At 42.0% G+C, this 15,977-nt stretch overlaps 1 protein-coding gene across 1 annotated transcript; it reads right to left on the minus strand.

The window, feature by feature from the left end:
• Positions 1–7,541: 7,541 nt before the first annotated feature.
• On the minus strand, positions 7,542–14,512 carry LOC133395966 (ankyrin repeat and MYND domain-containing protein 2-like). Its single transcript, XM_061665316.1, has 10 exons — positions 14,446–14,512; positions 13,015–13,079; positions 12,228–12,366; positions 11,550–11,648; positions 11,315–11,475; positions 9,858–10,072; positions 9,352–9,460; positions 9,078–9,206; positions 8,040–8,163; positions 7,542–7,696 (listed from the first exon to the last, which is right to left on the minus strand). Exons 1-10 carry the CDS (start codon positions 14,510–14,512, stop codon positions 7,542–7,544), a joined length of 1,263 nt encoding a protein of 420 aa, XP_061521300.1.
• Between the last annotated feature and the right edge of the window lie 1,465 nt (positions 14,513–15,977).

Here is a 15,977-nt window from a genome sequence, read left to right on the forward strand (position 1 = left end):
CACGCAGGCACGGGGAGAACATGCAAACTCCAAAACAGGCGGGGCCGGGGATTGAACCCAGGACCTCAGAACTGTGAGGCAGATGCTCTCACCAGTCGTCCACCGTGCCGCCTCCATTGCATCCCATATGCTCTTTTAGTGACACTAATAATAATTTCACATTTGCATATTTATTTTGTAAAATAACCCTGAGTGCGGTCTGGGGAATGGGTTTGAGGCTTTCACCCATGGGGATCAACAAGCCTCTGAGGTGTGCGCCAAACAGCTGCTTGGAGTACCCTTCCTTCATGAAGGGCTGAACGCCTCCTGGTGTTATGCTATTGACATTCTGTGCTCCTAATGGGATATCTATAACAGACACCATATGCATAAGGGTGCCCATGAGTGCATTTGGCACAAGGACACCCTGTGTTTCTCATTCTTTTTGAGTTGGCTATGATGATGGGGAAGAATGACAGACAGACCTAGCAGAACCAAGAGTATGATGAATGTGTGCTTGGAATATTTGTCAGAGGATCTTCAGCTCACACCTCTGGTATTACTTCTACTGCATACTGAGGGAGGTGGGGATTGAGTCCGAATAGGTTCTAAGCTGCCTTTCGCTAAAGGAAGGAAGATTTGGGGGGAAAAAATAGTTCGTACTCATTTAACCCTGATAGGTTAGGGGGGTATTTTGATATCAGAGCTAAGACAGTTCCATATGTTTGTGGCTGTTAAAGCATCTACCGTATGTAAAGTGGCGCTGATTAGTGCATCATCATGATGTACTGTATGTGTGTGTCCATTATCCAAAGTACAGTAGACAGACAAAGCCCCTCCACCTTCATCTTGCCGAAATTTTTGCCCAAAGGTGGCCCAAGGTGTCTCCTTACGAGGCTTTCCCAGGCTTCTCCGCCAGTCAATTCACGTTATGTCGCTTATCTCCGCTTTTGATTCCGCTGAAAATGAATCCACTCCAAATCTGTGTGGCTGATGCCATTATTGTTTCACCGCTTTTGCATTTCACCCTCAAAATGATCGGCAATTACCCTCCAAAAAGCAATGTTTGTTACATTCCATCAACACAGAGAAAGTTTCAATAATAGGAGTCCAGTAAACAAAACCAAAAAAAAGGGTGGGGGGTGTGGGGGGCAAAAGGGGAGTACCTGAGAGTCTTCAAAATACGACTATCAGGTTCATTTGATCGCACAGAATATTTTCTTGATTTTTACATCTCACAAACCGGAAATTTGAACTTGAGCTCTGGTGCTTCAAGCAGTCCCGCAGTAAGTGTGATTCACAGACGAGAGGATAGGGAATAATAGGCTGGGAATGAGAAGATGAGTTATGACTCTATCGACAGGTGGTGTGACAGCAGCACGCTTTCTTTTTGTGCTGATGTGCGATATGAAGCACCCCTGGTGACAAGGGTCAGCTGGCTCCCATGGGAGAATGAGCTGGGGAAGATGAAGAACAATGTAGTCGGGAGGACGGGGTTCTATAGAAATCCAAGGCATCGCCGAAGGACGTTCATTGTGTGCAAAGAAAGGCAGGGAAGTCTTCTGTCTTTTTAAAACCCATATTCTTCACTCAGACTTACTCTTCAGTCTCTGTTCCTGTATACTGTATGTATTTTTAGAAGTGGAAACAATAAAGGGGACTTATTATGAAAAACTCAAACATTTTAATTGCTTGTAGACTCTTATTTGGGTCTCTGCATCGCCTGCCCATCTGTCAAGAGTGCAATTACTATAATATTTTTTTATATTAGCCGCCTATGTCAGAAAGTGCATATGCAAGCAAGCTGTTTCAATTTTGTCCCTATTGTTCAAGCCCCATCTGTGCCTGGTAAGGAACGGCAAAGGGCCTCGATATGTAGCTAGGAGCCTCCCCATCCACACCTCGGGCCGCTTCCTAATAGCACAACCACTTGCACTTTTCACTTTCTTGGAAGCCATAATCTAATTTAATTTAGAACCAGTGTTTTAGAGCAGAAAAACAAATACGTACGACAAACACCGCAGTATGCGAAATAAGGGACGCACTGACCAAACAATGGTCATGCTGTTTGACAGAAAGCACAACTGAGTGTTCTGCGGATACTGTTTGTGAAGTGAAGCATAGTTAGTGGAGGCAGAAATAGTTTGCCTTAAGTTCGAATTGCGCTCACTGCATGCAAATTAGGACTTCAAAATGAAGTGTGAAAGTGGAATGAACAAAGTGTCAGTAACCTTGTTAATTTGTGCACGTAAAACATAGTTCATAATTTTGTCTCACCTTCTTGTCAAATACGTAAGAATGTTCACTGGAGAGGCGGTGAGAGTTTTGACTGTGGTTTGCGCCTGTCCACCACCACTGCGAGGGGCCACCGCTGCACCTCTGCATTGAGAAGGTCCAGATGATGTGGCTCAGGCTGGTATTAACGCCTTCTGGACGTTTCCCTTGTGAAGTGTTCTAGGTACGCCCCACTGGTCAGGACAACTCCGCAGCCTGATCCTGTAAATAGCTTAGATTTTGCTTTTAGTTTCTCTTTTTAGCAGGAAATCATTCAATAGAAAGTGCCACTGGGTTGGGTTGCTGGTGGGGCGCGTGGGACGGTGTGTGTGTGTGTTTGTGGCCGGTTTTCGGGGGGCTTCGGTGGGACCGGTGGATCACCCTGGGTCCCTCGGTGTGGGAGGTTTCCCGTCCACCGGTGGGCTCCTGGGTCTGATCCCACTTCCCGATTGGATGGGGTAGGGTCGTTAGCACCCGCGGTGCAGACACAGCAATTACAGGACACTTCTGATGGTTATTGTGCATGGAAAACGGTGCCAATTCACTTGCATGTATCCGCAGACACACACCCCTGTGACTTATTCGCTAGGAGGTGTGAGGCCACTCACACTTACACTTAAACTTATAACTATGCAAATTTTTTGGGTATCCCCTCACTTACACCCTAGTCCTATAGATGTTTATAATTTATACAGCCACTACCACCACACTTCAGTTGTACAGCCAGGCCCACAACCTCTGTCCTGCATGCTTCCCCTTCTGTCCTGTCCTATATTGTCCTGTCCTTCCCTCACAGGGTGTAGTACGACACAACACTCGACTCTAATGTGTCACTGTACAGACCCTTTCTAAAAAAAAATGTAATATCATGGAAACATTTATTTATTTCCATAATTCCATTTCTAAAGTTCAACTTTTATTGATTATAGATTCAGGGCCCACAATTTAAACAATTTCTAGTATTTATTTGTTTATTAAAGCAATCAAAATATGGTACTTTCAAAACGATATGTTAATCTTCAATACTTGGTTGGAAATCCCTTTGCTTAAAGCGTTGCTTCGATGCGCCGTGGCATTGAGGCAATCAGCCTATGAGGTTGCCTGGGAGTTATGGAAGCCCAGATTTCCTTGATGCTGTCAGTTCTTCTTTGTTTTTGGGTCTGGAGCCCTCCTTTTCCTCTTGATAATATCCCATAGATTCTCAATGGGGTTTAGAGCCAGTGAGTTGGCTGGCCAGTCAAGCACTGTGATAGCATGGGCATCAAACCAGGTTTTGGTGCTTCTGGCAGTATGGGCATGGGCCAGGTCCTGCTGGAAGATGAATTCTGCATCTCCATACAGATCCTCAGCAGAAGGAATCATGAAGTCCTCTAAAACATTCTGGTAGACTCTTGCAGGTACCTTGGATTTAAGAAAGCAGAGTTTACCAACACCTGCACTGGACATTGTACCCCACATCATGACTGACAATGGATATTTCACACTGGACCTCACGCAGCTTAGTTTCTGTTCTTCACCCATCTTCCTCCAAACCTTTGGACCTTGATTCCCGAATGGAAGCCACACTTTACTTTCATCAGAAAAGAGGACCTCGGACCACTGGCCAACAGTCCAGTCGTTCTTCTTCACCTTGGCCCAGTTGAGACGCTTCCTACGTTAGCTCAGGCTTGACCCGAGGAACACGCCAGTTGTAGCCCATCTCTCGCATGCGTCTGAATGTGGTGGTTTTTGAAGCTGTGACTCCCGCCTCATTCCACTCTTGCTGGATCTCTGCTAGATTCTTGAATCTTCTCTGTTTGATAATCCGCTTCAGCCCACGGTCATCTCTTTTGCTGGTGCATCTTCTCCTGCCACATTTTGTCCTTCCACAAAATTTTCCATTGATAAGCTAGGACACATCACTCTGTGAACAGCCAGCCCCCTCATCCATGAACTTTGTGGCTTACCCATCCTATGGAAGGCATCAACGAAGGTCTTCTGGCCATTTGTCAAGTCTGCAGTCTTCCCCATTTTGAACCAAACTGAGACAATTGAACCAAACTGAAGCAATTTAATGACAATTGAAATTGTTTAAATTGTGTACCCTGAATCTATGATCTCTGAAAATGTAATTTTTTGAATGGAATTATCGAAATAAATTAACCTTTCGATGATATTCTATTTTTTTGGACATGGTCTGTACTCGGTATATAATGATTTACTTTCCCCATGTTGTTTACAGCTAGCGCTTTGTCTTTTGTTGACTTCTTTTCCTATATTATTGTGTTACCTTTTCATTCTCTCTCCTTTTTGTTGTTTTTGCCACTCTCTTTGAGAACTTCGTTCTGTTCGGCTGAATGACTGTAATTCTCAATAAATATCCATCAGAATACAAAGAAACCACAGTGGCAGCTTAAAAAAGTCCACCGTGACACAGTAAAACGGTTCCAGCATAAAAGGCATACAGATCCTTCTTTTCTGCTTGACCTAACAGCCAAACAGGAAAAAAAAAAAAAAAAAAAAGAAAAGAAAAGAAAAAAAGCTTAACTCAGCTCGCTCTTCTCGATCTACCGTGCCAAGTAGTTGAGCGACATGAGAAGTGCACTTCAGTTACACCTCTCCATCAGGGTTGACACTTCAACTTAACCAGCAAGCATTGTTCCTCAAGAAAGCTGGGGTGGGTGGTGGTGGTGGTAGTGGGGGTGGGGAGGGGCATCAGCTGTATCACAGGTGTCAAACTCATAGCCCTGGGGCCACATCTGGCCCAACACGTCATTTTATGTGGCCTGCGAAAACAAATATGTGCGTCGACTTCATGTCTCTTGATAAAGAGTATTTTCTCCTATTGTCTTGTATCTAGAATATATAGAAAATTAATACATCAACTTATTCCTTTAACCCAGTGTGCCCCAACCTTTATAGCGCCAAGGCGCATATTTTACATTAGAAATATCTGACCATCCATCAAAAAAGTCGCAAAAAGTATATATACGGAAATAATCTTGTCTAAGGTTACTACATCTGAAATAGACTTCACACTGATTTTATCGGCCTTATCGGTATCGGCTGATAATTAGCATTTTATGCTGATCGGCTGGTCGCCTTTAATGTCATAATTCATCTATCCGATAAATGACTGCAAAAGACATTTACTCCGCGTCGCCATCGTGCACAGTATATTTGAATCCGAAAGCTAGTTTATCTTTAGCCTTGTCGCGTGTCTTTTGACGTAGACCTCTGGTGGCCAATAAAGTTATTTTGAAAAAATAAAAATAAAAAAATAAAACATGTCGGCGGTTTGAAACCGACAACACGTCTGAGACAGACAACACGTAATCCTTTGATCAGACTACAAGAAAAATTTGCTCTTTCACGATTGCACTGTGTCAGACTACTACAATAAAATATTGTATTCCGATAACCCGCATCCCGTTTTTTACGATCATTGGGCTTTATCTTGTCACCTCAAATGGGACCGGATACACTCATTACCGTGGCGACGACAACAAGAGTGGCTCGCGCCGACTGTATTATAAAAACAAAATGGTGGAAAACATGTGTTGGTGGTCACCGGTGGTCGGGACAGGAGAGGACGTTCGTTTAAGGCTTGCTTGAGGTATGGTCACGTACTTTTAATACGACACGGCTCGCAAACAGGCAACAAAACGTTATGTAGCCTAGCAAGCTCCTGCTAGCACGAACAGTTGGACGTAGACATTCTGCCGTTCTGTCGACTCATGCTCTATAGCTTCGGTGTGGGTAAAGTAATTTAATTAAAAATAAAGCAATTTAATTACAGTATGTTAGCACCCATTATTTCTGTATTGTTGTAATGTTGGCTTGACCTGACTGATTAGAATACACGATGTGACGAGAGCAGTGATTTCCAGCCTTTATGGAGCCAAGGAACGTATTTTACAATTGAAAAATCTCACGGCACACCAACAAACAAACATGTCACAAAAAGTGGATACATTAATGACTGTATTTACTTCCTGCCATCCAATAGAAGACCATTTATTTGTCCTGCCTGTCACTATGCCTCACTGGCATAGATAGAGGAACAAAGATATACATTATTTATTGTAAATATAATGTTTGAGCAATTCAGTACACAAGTACATACAGTAAATGAACAGGTCACACACGCCCTTGTAACCAGTCACCAGTGTGTGCAAATTACACGGAAAAAACAAATACCAATTGAAAATGCACTTCACAGCCACTATAGGCTCAAGAATCCACACTGTTCAGTTCACATAATTTCAAGCTGCAGCTGTTATGCAGTGGCACTTTTGACAGATTTAAGTGTGAAACATGATCATAAATTCTCGATGGTGAAGTCGCATCTGCATTGTTACAAAGCCTTGTCCTATCCTGAATACAGACGAATACATGGTTTTCCTGTACTTGTTTTCTATCACAACACCTAACACAGTACCCGCACTAGCCACCACAGGAGTTTTAACAGTTCAAGCTATCGACTAGATCCAATATAATATGACCATATCAAAAGGTGACATGGGAGGTAGCTTTAGGTAGATTCAATAATGTGTTTAGTATTGTGGTTGCTTTCAAATATTATACTATATTAGATTATACATGTTATTATTTCTTTGCAAAGGCAGATTGTTTATATTCTTAAATTGGATCTCCTAATAATGTGGCTGGTCAGAGCATCTACAAAAAGGAGAATCGCCTAGATGTCTCAATATATTATTGACATTTTTATAGATTGCTTGCAACCACACAGAACATCGATGGATCAAGTAAGAGACCTGAGTTTGTCGACCTGAAATTTAAGCATTGCTTTGTAACATTCATACAATAACTCTAACCATACCACAGCGAATAGGAACCCGTCATTTCAGGCCAAAATAATAGTTTTATCTTGTAATGTTGTGCAGAATGTGACAATACAAATTCGTTTCCTCCTCTATCAGGGCAGGCCTTTAACATAGCGATATGCTAATGGTGGGCACCTTACCCCAAAGCCCTCAATGTGGCGTTCCTAGCTTTTCTAGTTGTATCTGACAACTGGCTCTCTAGCACACTCAAGAGGGAAAGGTTGAGAATACCCTGTGCTGAAATTCTATAAAACATCTCTTTTCACCTGGTGGTTGCAAATGTAATTTTTGTTTTGGGGGGGTTCAGCATGTTAGACAAGCAGTGCTAGCAATCATAAAAACTGGTCTGAGATGTACAAACAGTACCCTCCTGCCATGGATTCCGTTCCAACATGGCTCTGCAAATATTTGTGTGTGGGGGGGGGGGGGAAGAATATGGTCGATGTCTCTGATGGTCCGCCTTCATTCCTGGGAGCTGGACGGTTCCCGTGATGGTGCAGATGGGCATCCAAGCAGCTCAGCAGGGCACCCGCCGGCGGCGGCCACCGTCTCCTCGGCCCGCAGACACAATTCCTGAAGGAAGTTGGCTGTCTCCATCACCAGGTCGCTCTCATCATCTAACAGGGAGTCAAGGCGATGATGAATTTATGACTTGTACTGCGTTTAAGGTTACAAAGTTTACAACAACAACTTATTAAAGCTGGATTTTTTTTTTTCAGACACACACAAATGTTGTCAAAACATCACAATTCCCTCTAATATGTGAGATCTGTATCCCTTTTTATGCCGGAAGAGTTTTACTGTGTCACAGTGGAATTTTTTAAGCTTCCGCTGTGGTTTCTTAGTATGACAATTGTTTATGGAAAATCAGAGTCGAACAGAACAAAGTTTCTTAGAGGGGAGAGAGAAACGAAGACAAAGTTGTCATCGTTTCTCTTGCGTGATATAACAAGTGAACACCTTTCAGCTCTTTCAGCCTTGGGGCGTCCCTTTCCAAGTCTGCATTCTGCTCCTGCATAGCGCGGCACATCTTTTTGTGGGTGAACCAGTGGAGCTTTTGGCACGTCAAACTGCAGTAAGTCACCTCCGAGACAAAAAAATAACAAGGGAAAGTCACACGTTGGAAAGAATAGAAGGGAAAAAAATAATAAACAATCACATGCCAAATAGAAAGAACACAAAATGCTGCATGTTCTACATTGTTATTCTTTGTTTACGATGTATTCACTATGTAGTATCTCCTTCTGTCTTGTGTTCTTTTTTTTTTTTTTTTTTTTTTTTAACGGTGTGTTGTATGATGCTTCTAACATGCCTGAAACCGTTATCACTTAATTATTATTATCATCATTTTTAAGTCTTTCTTACAATGAATAATGATCATCTCCAGTGTTTTCGTTGAAAGGTATGTTTAGCGTTGTGGTCCGAGCGTTGCTATGGTGTAAGATAACAGTGCACCATACGGAGAGCTGTTCCTAATATTTTTTACCATCACGAAACAAAGTGGTCATACAGCATTGTTAGGAAGAGCTGACAGTGTGATGCGGCGCATGCCTCCACCTGCCCCGCCCTTAAAATGCATCCAGAGTGCAGGGTAGAAATCTTAATTTGGATGAAATCAGATGATTTTAACCGAGATTAAAGCATTTTAGTAAATGTCCAGTTTATTCCCCTATATATATTGCATAAATTGTTCATTTCCACTTGAAAATTCCAGGACTTTGGCCTCCCTAGGTAGGCATGCAAGAGTGACGAGGATTTCATATTCAGAATTATACCAACAATGCCGAACTGTGCAGCTTTCTGGAAAATGAACATCCCGAGGTTTTTTTTGTTTTTTTTTATGGAACATATACAAAAAACATATACAAAAAAAACCCAAAACAATATGATATGTGAGTATTATTATTATTATTATTATATTATTATTATTTATGTATTATTTGTATATTATACTGTATGTATAGTATATTATTACCTGTACATTTTAGCCTTACTTACAGATTTACAGAGGGAGCAGCGCTTGTCAGCTCCCCGTTCTCCACATGTAGCACAGTAGTCCGCATCCACAAACGCTATCTGACCCGTCAGTGCCTGAGTTAGCACTGAGTACGCAGTAGGGTCGTTGCCCTGGGGGGGAATGTTGCGTCAATATCACCGATTATGAATAGTTCTAACATTACCTTGACTCGTTCATCTTGTATGCACGTGCAACTATGTTCAACGTTCTGTTCTAATCTCCATTTACAATCTGTACCGGCGCGATGCTCCTCACCAGCTGCTGAAGCAGTGTGCTCTCACAGTAAGGGAACTTCCTGATGCAGTCTCGAATGAATTTCTCCTGGTACTGCGGGAAGCCGTCACTGTCTCTGCCCCTTAGGAGGCTGCGGTCCAGCGAGATATATGTAGAAAATGACAAACATCGTATTAATTAGGATCCGATTTGCCGTACTTCATGTTCGAAGCATCTTGTCCTCTTCTTCGTTGTGAGCTTCGCGCTGCGTAAGAAGGGTTCCCCAACCACTGGTCCGCAGACCATTTGGTACACAATCACAGAGGTTCCATTTATTTTCTCTCCTGCTTGTCCTACGGTCGTAGGTGAGCTAGAGTCTACCCCAGCCCTCATTGAACCTAGAATGCATGTCTTTGGAACGTGAGAGGAACCGTGCTTTACTGACGGCTCTTCTAGTTGCGGATGTCACTTGTTATGGTGTAGATCAGCGTTTTGAATACGCTGAGCTATATTATCTTTGTAAAGACACCCTTTTTGATAGCGCCCACCTCTTCACAAGCGCGTCCAACTGGTCATCTCGCTTCTGTAGAAAGGTCACACATTTCTGGAGCACACAGCTGATGTAATGCATCCTCATGGCGAGAACCTCATTCATGTCTTGCTGCTTCACACACTGCTCGCACAGCAGGTCCATCACCTGGTAACACTTCTCCAGAGCTCCGACGTCCACAAGAGCCGGGTTCTCCCTCACCAGCATGACTATCTGGCAGATCACCGTGTTAGATCAATATTTGTACATGTACTGTATGTTGAGCAACACCAGCCACAATCTCGTTCATTGTAAGATTTTCCCCAAAAATGGCAACTGTCATATGCTCTAGGATATAAAACTGATCAAACGCAGGAACCCAACAGACCCAACTGAGAGCGGCAAGGCTCGTGTGAGATGGTAAAAATAGGTACATAAATACATTTTGAAATACAAATATTCATATGAAGAATAATATCATTATTTAATGTCAATTATGATATTAAATAGTGATATTATTTAATATCAATTAAATAATATCATTATTTAATATAAATAAAAATAGATACATAAATAAATAAAAGGGGGGAGAAGACAACATCAGCCAAAAGTGAGTTTTAAGAAGTGATTTAAAAGGCATCACCAATTGTGTGCGTCTCAATTCCTCGGGCAGGTTGTTCCAAAATCGAGTCTTTGGTCTTAAGCCTCGACTTTGGAACGAGCAGAAGGCGCTCATCTGGATCTGGGCTTGGGGGCTGGCTCGTACGGGGTTACGGTGTTCGGTTATATAGCGAGGCCCGTAAAGGGCTTGAAAAGTGATCAGTAAAGTCTTCAAATCAATTCTACTAAGAAACTGGAAGCCAACGTAGTGATGCTAAAATCAGCGTGCTATGATGTCATCTATTTGAGTCAGTTGAAAGGCTACGTTGTTAGACACTTTTGTAAATTGGACTTACACGTACCATCCAGTAAAATACTGTGAAGGGATTGTACAGTAATTAAATGCAGCTTCCACTGCATCATGGGATTTTGGTTGACGTTTTTGTTTTTGTTAAATTGAAGTTAATTACTGTGAAACAAAAACCTTTGTGTTGTGTTAAACTTACTGGTAACACTTGTTGCCAGTGAGTCGCTGCACTTCAAGTTTACGCTACCGTTTACACCGTCACATTTATTGACTGTAATATACAAATACAATGGCATCTAGGTCCTGGGAAAGTAATATAAAGTTGTAGAACTGTCAACTTGAATTCCTGTAAAAACCCGATAAAATGTCGAACAGTGTAGCTGCTTGCTTTCTGAAAGAGCTGGGGTCGAAAACGTGAATTTTTGATCTCACTTTTGTGACCTACAGTATATACTGTATAGACACCAACCTTAGCCTTAACCTTAGCGAGAAAGAGTTGTCCTAGAAGCATTTGTCGACCCAATATGGATAAGACACAAATCCGCTGTTCTTGCATAAACGGGCCTCACCTTGACTGGGTTGAGGTTGGCTGTCATAATGATCTTGTGCAAGGGTCCTGCTAACCCCGGCGGTAGCTTGGGCTCCCTCTCTAGCCCCTGCGGTCTCGTGTAGTACTCCAGCCTGGCCCGTGAAAAAAAGTTGTTGATGACTGTCACACAGTCATGCTGGCCTGCCAATAGAAAGCACACTGATGCGTTTGTCTTCTCGTTGACACCGAACACTCCAAACTTGTGACGGTCTCACCTACAAAGGCTGCCATCTGAGCAGCAGTGCGACCCACAGAATTCACCAAATCCGTTTCGGCCCCAGCCTCCAGCATCATAGATGCGATGTCCGTCTTCCCTGCAGAGCGAAGCTATCATTTCATGAACAGGATATTGCCATTTCCTCGTGATAGTCTCCAAAGCATTGTCCGTGTTCATGCATATTGACCCGTAAAACTATTCTTGACATAAAGTACAAATAATAAATGAATACAATAATAATAATCATAAAACTTGAATTTTGGAAAACGCAAACTGTTGAAAAATGGGTCTTAAAACGGAAGCATTTAAAAACAATTCCGCTATTGTCCCTGTCTAAACACTGAAAAACTACTGACCCGCTATATTTATTTTCTCCTTTTATGAAACAAAATTCTGGGCACAGGGACTGAAATGCCCAAAAGACACGAATTGAGCACCACATTGCGGCGAATACAGGAGATCACCGCATCCATAAATACTATGCAAATACTCATGAGCAGTGATTACATCGCCGAGAAATGATCGAATGAACGGTGAGGAAGTGCAACGTTGTTCTACTAATGCCACGGCGTCATTGCATTGAAAAAGTCCAATATTTTCAAATCTGAATTCATGTTTGGGCTGCGAAGAAAAATAAGTCATTTCGTAGTGACAAATGAGGGGGCTTTGTTTTCACCTGACAAGCCGGCAAACATTAGAGCCGTGTAGCCATAGTCATGTTGGTTGCAGTTGACATCAGCCCCATGCTGCAGCAGCAGGCGACACATGTCGGCTTTGCCCTTATAGGCCGCGTGCATCAGTGGCGTCATCCCGCACTTAATGAAACAAGATTACAGACACAAAAGGAGTGGGTTCAATTCTGTTTTTTGTTTTTTTTGGTTTTTTTTTAAATGATGATTATTATCTGATCTAACAAACACAACAGTTCCTTGCACATTGTTTTAAAAATGAAGCAAAGTTATGTTTCCCATGACTCTGGTTATTCAACTTCCTTTTTGGGCTACTTAAAGTAATATCACTTATTTATTGTTTTTTTTTCTTTGTCTATATGTGGGAGATGGCGTGAAGCTCTGTCACCTGATTGTGACAGACAGACAGTTTGAAGGAGCCTGTGTAGTGGTGCCATTCTATTATCAAAACGCTCTGAAGGCGACATCTGCCTCTCCCGAGTCATCTCCATATGTTCTCCATCACAATGGAGAACATATGTTACGCTGCAATAACTGTTCTGTTGTTCATAACTTGGGAAAGAGAATTCATCATTCATAATTTGCCACAGAGAGCCCATTGGTAGATGATATTTACTATTCAATGGTGCGCCTTTACAATTGCTTCCAATTAGACTTTCTCTCTCTATTTCTCTCTCTGTATATATATATATATATATATATATATATATATATTTTATAAAATTTTATTTGCCATCTTGTGAGGCAGGAACATTTATTAATCTGTTTCAATACCTCGTCCAAACAGTTGACTCGAACGTCGTCACTCGTAAGCAGTTGGGCCGCTTCTTGCACATCACCTGCAGACCAAAAATATAATATAAATATTTCTTCGGGCAGTAGCAACAACAAAGCTACAGTGTAGCATGTATTCATTTCTCATACGTCCAGGTGGAGCTGAGAAGGCAGGCGCATGGGAGAGAGAAAAAAAAAAAAAAAAGTACATGCATTGCTCCACTCCTGCTATTGTGTTATGGTGAGTGTAACAGGGCAAGACATTTTGACAGATCATTTTGATTAGTATTTAGGAATAAGACAGAATTAAATATATGTATATTGGATAGCACGGGGTCAAACTCAAGGCCTGGGGGCCAGATGCGGCCCGCCACATCATTTTATGTGGCCCGCGAAAGCAAATCATGCTCGTCGACCTCTGTGATTTTCGCTAAAATCTGTACCCAAATTCCAAATTGTCATAATAATAAACAATAATGTTGAGATATTGCATTTTGATGTTGCCAAACCCTTCCTCGACAGCACAGGTGTCAAACGCAAACTGTCAAACTCTGGCCCGGGGGCTAGATCCGGCCCGCCACATTATTTTACGTGGCCCGCGAAAACAAATCAAAATTGCTCGTGGTGTTCTGCTATAATACCATTGAGATATTTGCAAGCATTTTTTTTTTGTTACCAATCCCACTTTGAAAAGAAATGTTATCGTCGAAAAACATGTTTTTATCGGCTTCTGATTTTGATTTTATTCATCAATGTGTTGTGTGTACTGTATGTAATAACAGTATATGATTCATATTTCATTTATATGGGTTCACGGTTGTAGCGGTCCTCCGAGGGAAGTCACAACTACGATGCGGCCCGTGACAAAAAAAAGAGTTTGACACCCCTGTTGTATGGCATATACTGTTTGACCCTATAACTCTGCATATTTATATATTTATTCCCCAAATGTTCTCATTTTTGGGTTGGCAATATTTCCTCTGTAATGACTTGAGCTTTGGAACGAGAACATCACAGTTTGAATACATCTATCTAAAAAAAAAAAATGTAAAAAAAAAACTCAATGAATAGCAATAGTTGGAGAGATGCTGTTCTGCTTCTTTCAAAGTGCCCATTAAGCAAGGCATTAAGGCTCGAGGGCGCAGTGCCATTTGCGCAGCACATCACACGAACATATTTTCCTGCATGTGTGTTTCCATTTAGGGACTGAAAGTTGTATGGTAAATTAAAATGACCTAAAAATATATTATTGTTGTATTGTATAAAAGGACCACTCCAACAGTTGTGTGACGGACACATTACAGTCAGTGAAATAGCATGTACTTGATATTAACCATAAATATTGACTAAACATGTTGGTACTCAGACATGATACTATGAATAACAGGATATTGAATATCAGATATGGAGGTACACTGAAGTTCGACTCACCAGCGTCAATTACTTGCAAAATGTTCCTCTCAGATGCTGTAAGTTCTCCCTTGTTAGGCACAGCCATTCTTTAGTTCTGGTCAGATATTATTTATGCTCTCTCCAGTCAACGGGAGCAAACGCTGCTCTAACTCTAATAAGAAATGTTCTCAAAAGAACCAATGGAGTGCAGCAAACAAAAGTGTACTTGAGAAGGTTGAGCCATTCCTGGGTCATACCACTAGCAAACAGAGGGGGAGGCATATGTTGTCATTTGCATTATATCAATTATAAACAACAACAAAAAATGAGAACCATTCCCTCACTGATACATTTTTGGAAATACACAAATTAAAAAAAACTATTATTTCTATTAACTTACAAAAATCATGGAAGGAATTTCAACATAATTAAATGTTTTGTCTTTAATTGTTAGGAATTATATTGGTGTATCTTAATGTACTTGGGTTTTATTTAAAATCAATGAACCATCATGAATTACATTGACTAAACCCAAGTACATCAAGATAGCCCAATTGGGTCCAACCTAATTAATTATTTTTTTTCCAGAGTAGTACAGTTTGTTTATATGGGTTTGGTCTATTAAAGCTAACACAGGTCAAATTCACACTTAGGCACAACTAAGAGTCTTCTATTAATCTGCCATTCTGTTTTTGGAGCGTGGGAAGAAACCAGAGAATCCGGGGGAAGCCCACACAGCCATCAGGAGAACATGCAAACTCCACACAGGAAGGACGGAGTCTGGATTTGAACCTGCACGACCTCAGAACTGTGAGGCGGGTGTGCTAACCACTCGTTCCACTGTTCCACAGTTATTTCGTTAACTATATGGGGTTAATTTCTGTGACCAAGATCAGCCAATGTAACTTCAAACTTATTTTTTGTCACGGGCCATATTGTAGTTATAGTTTCCCTCAGAGGGCCATGATGACGGTGAACTAGGGAGGGGCGAGTACTGATACCGGGTATCTGTATCAGGCCGATACCGGACTTATTTCAAGGACGATGCGTTGTTGTTGTCATGTATTGAAAACTAGGACAGGCGGGGAGATTAAAACAAAAAACCTGAGCGAAGTTATCGCCGACCTATCTCACTCTCAGCAAGCTCTCAAACACCCGGCTTTGGTCATGACTCGTGAACATGGGTATCCTTTACAGCTTACAACTTTACATCCACACAGAGAGACTTGTCAGCATTCCATCGCGGTGGACAGCGTCAAAGCCGGCACCCGGCTTTCAAGCTGAAGAAGGAGTCCTATCGGGCCTTTTTGGGCTGTGGGACTCCTGTGGGAGCTGATGGGTACCGGCTAGCCAAGCGGAATGCAGCTTTGGTGGTCGCTGAAGCAAAAACTCGGGAGGAGTTCGGTGAGGCCACGGAGAAAGACTTCCGGACGGCTTTGAGGAAATTCTGGTCCACAATCCGCCGTCTCAGGAGGGGGAAGCAGTGCACCATCAACACTGTGTATAGTGGGGGTGGGGTGCAGCTGACCTTGACTCAGGACGTTGTGAATCGGTGGGGAGAATACTTCGAA

Source organism: Phycodurus eques, chromosome 20 (genome assembly GCF_024500275.1).
Source record: "Phycodurus eques isolate BA_2022a chromosome 20, UOR_Pequ_1.1, whole genome shotgun sequence".
In the NCBI taxonomy this organism is placed as follows: Eukaryota; Metazoa; Chordata; class Actinopteri; order Syngnathiformes; family Syngnathidae; genus Phycodurus; species Phycodurus eques.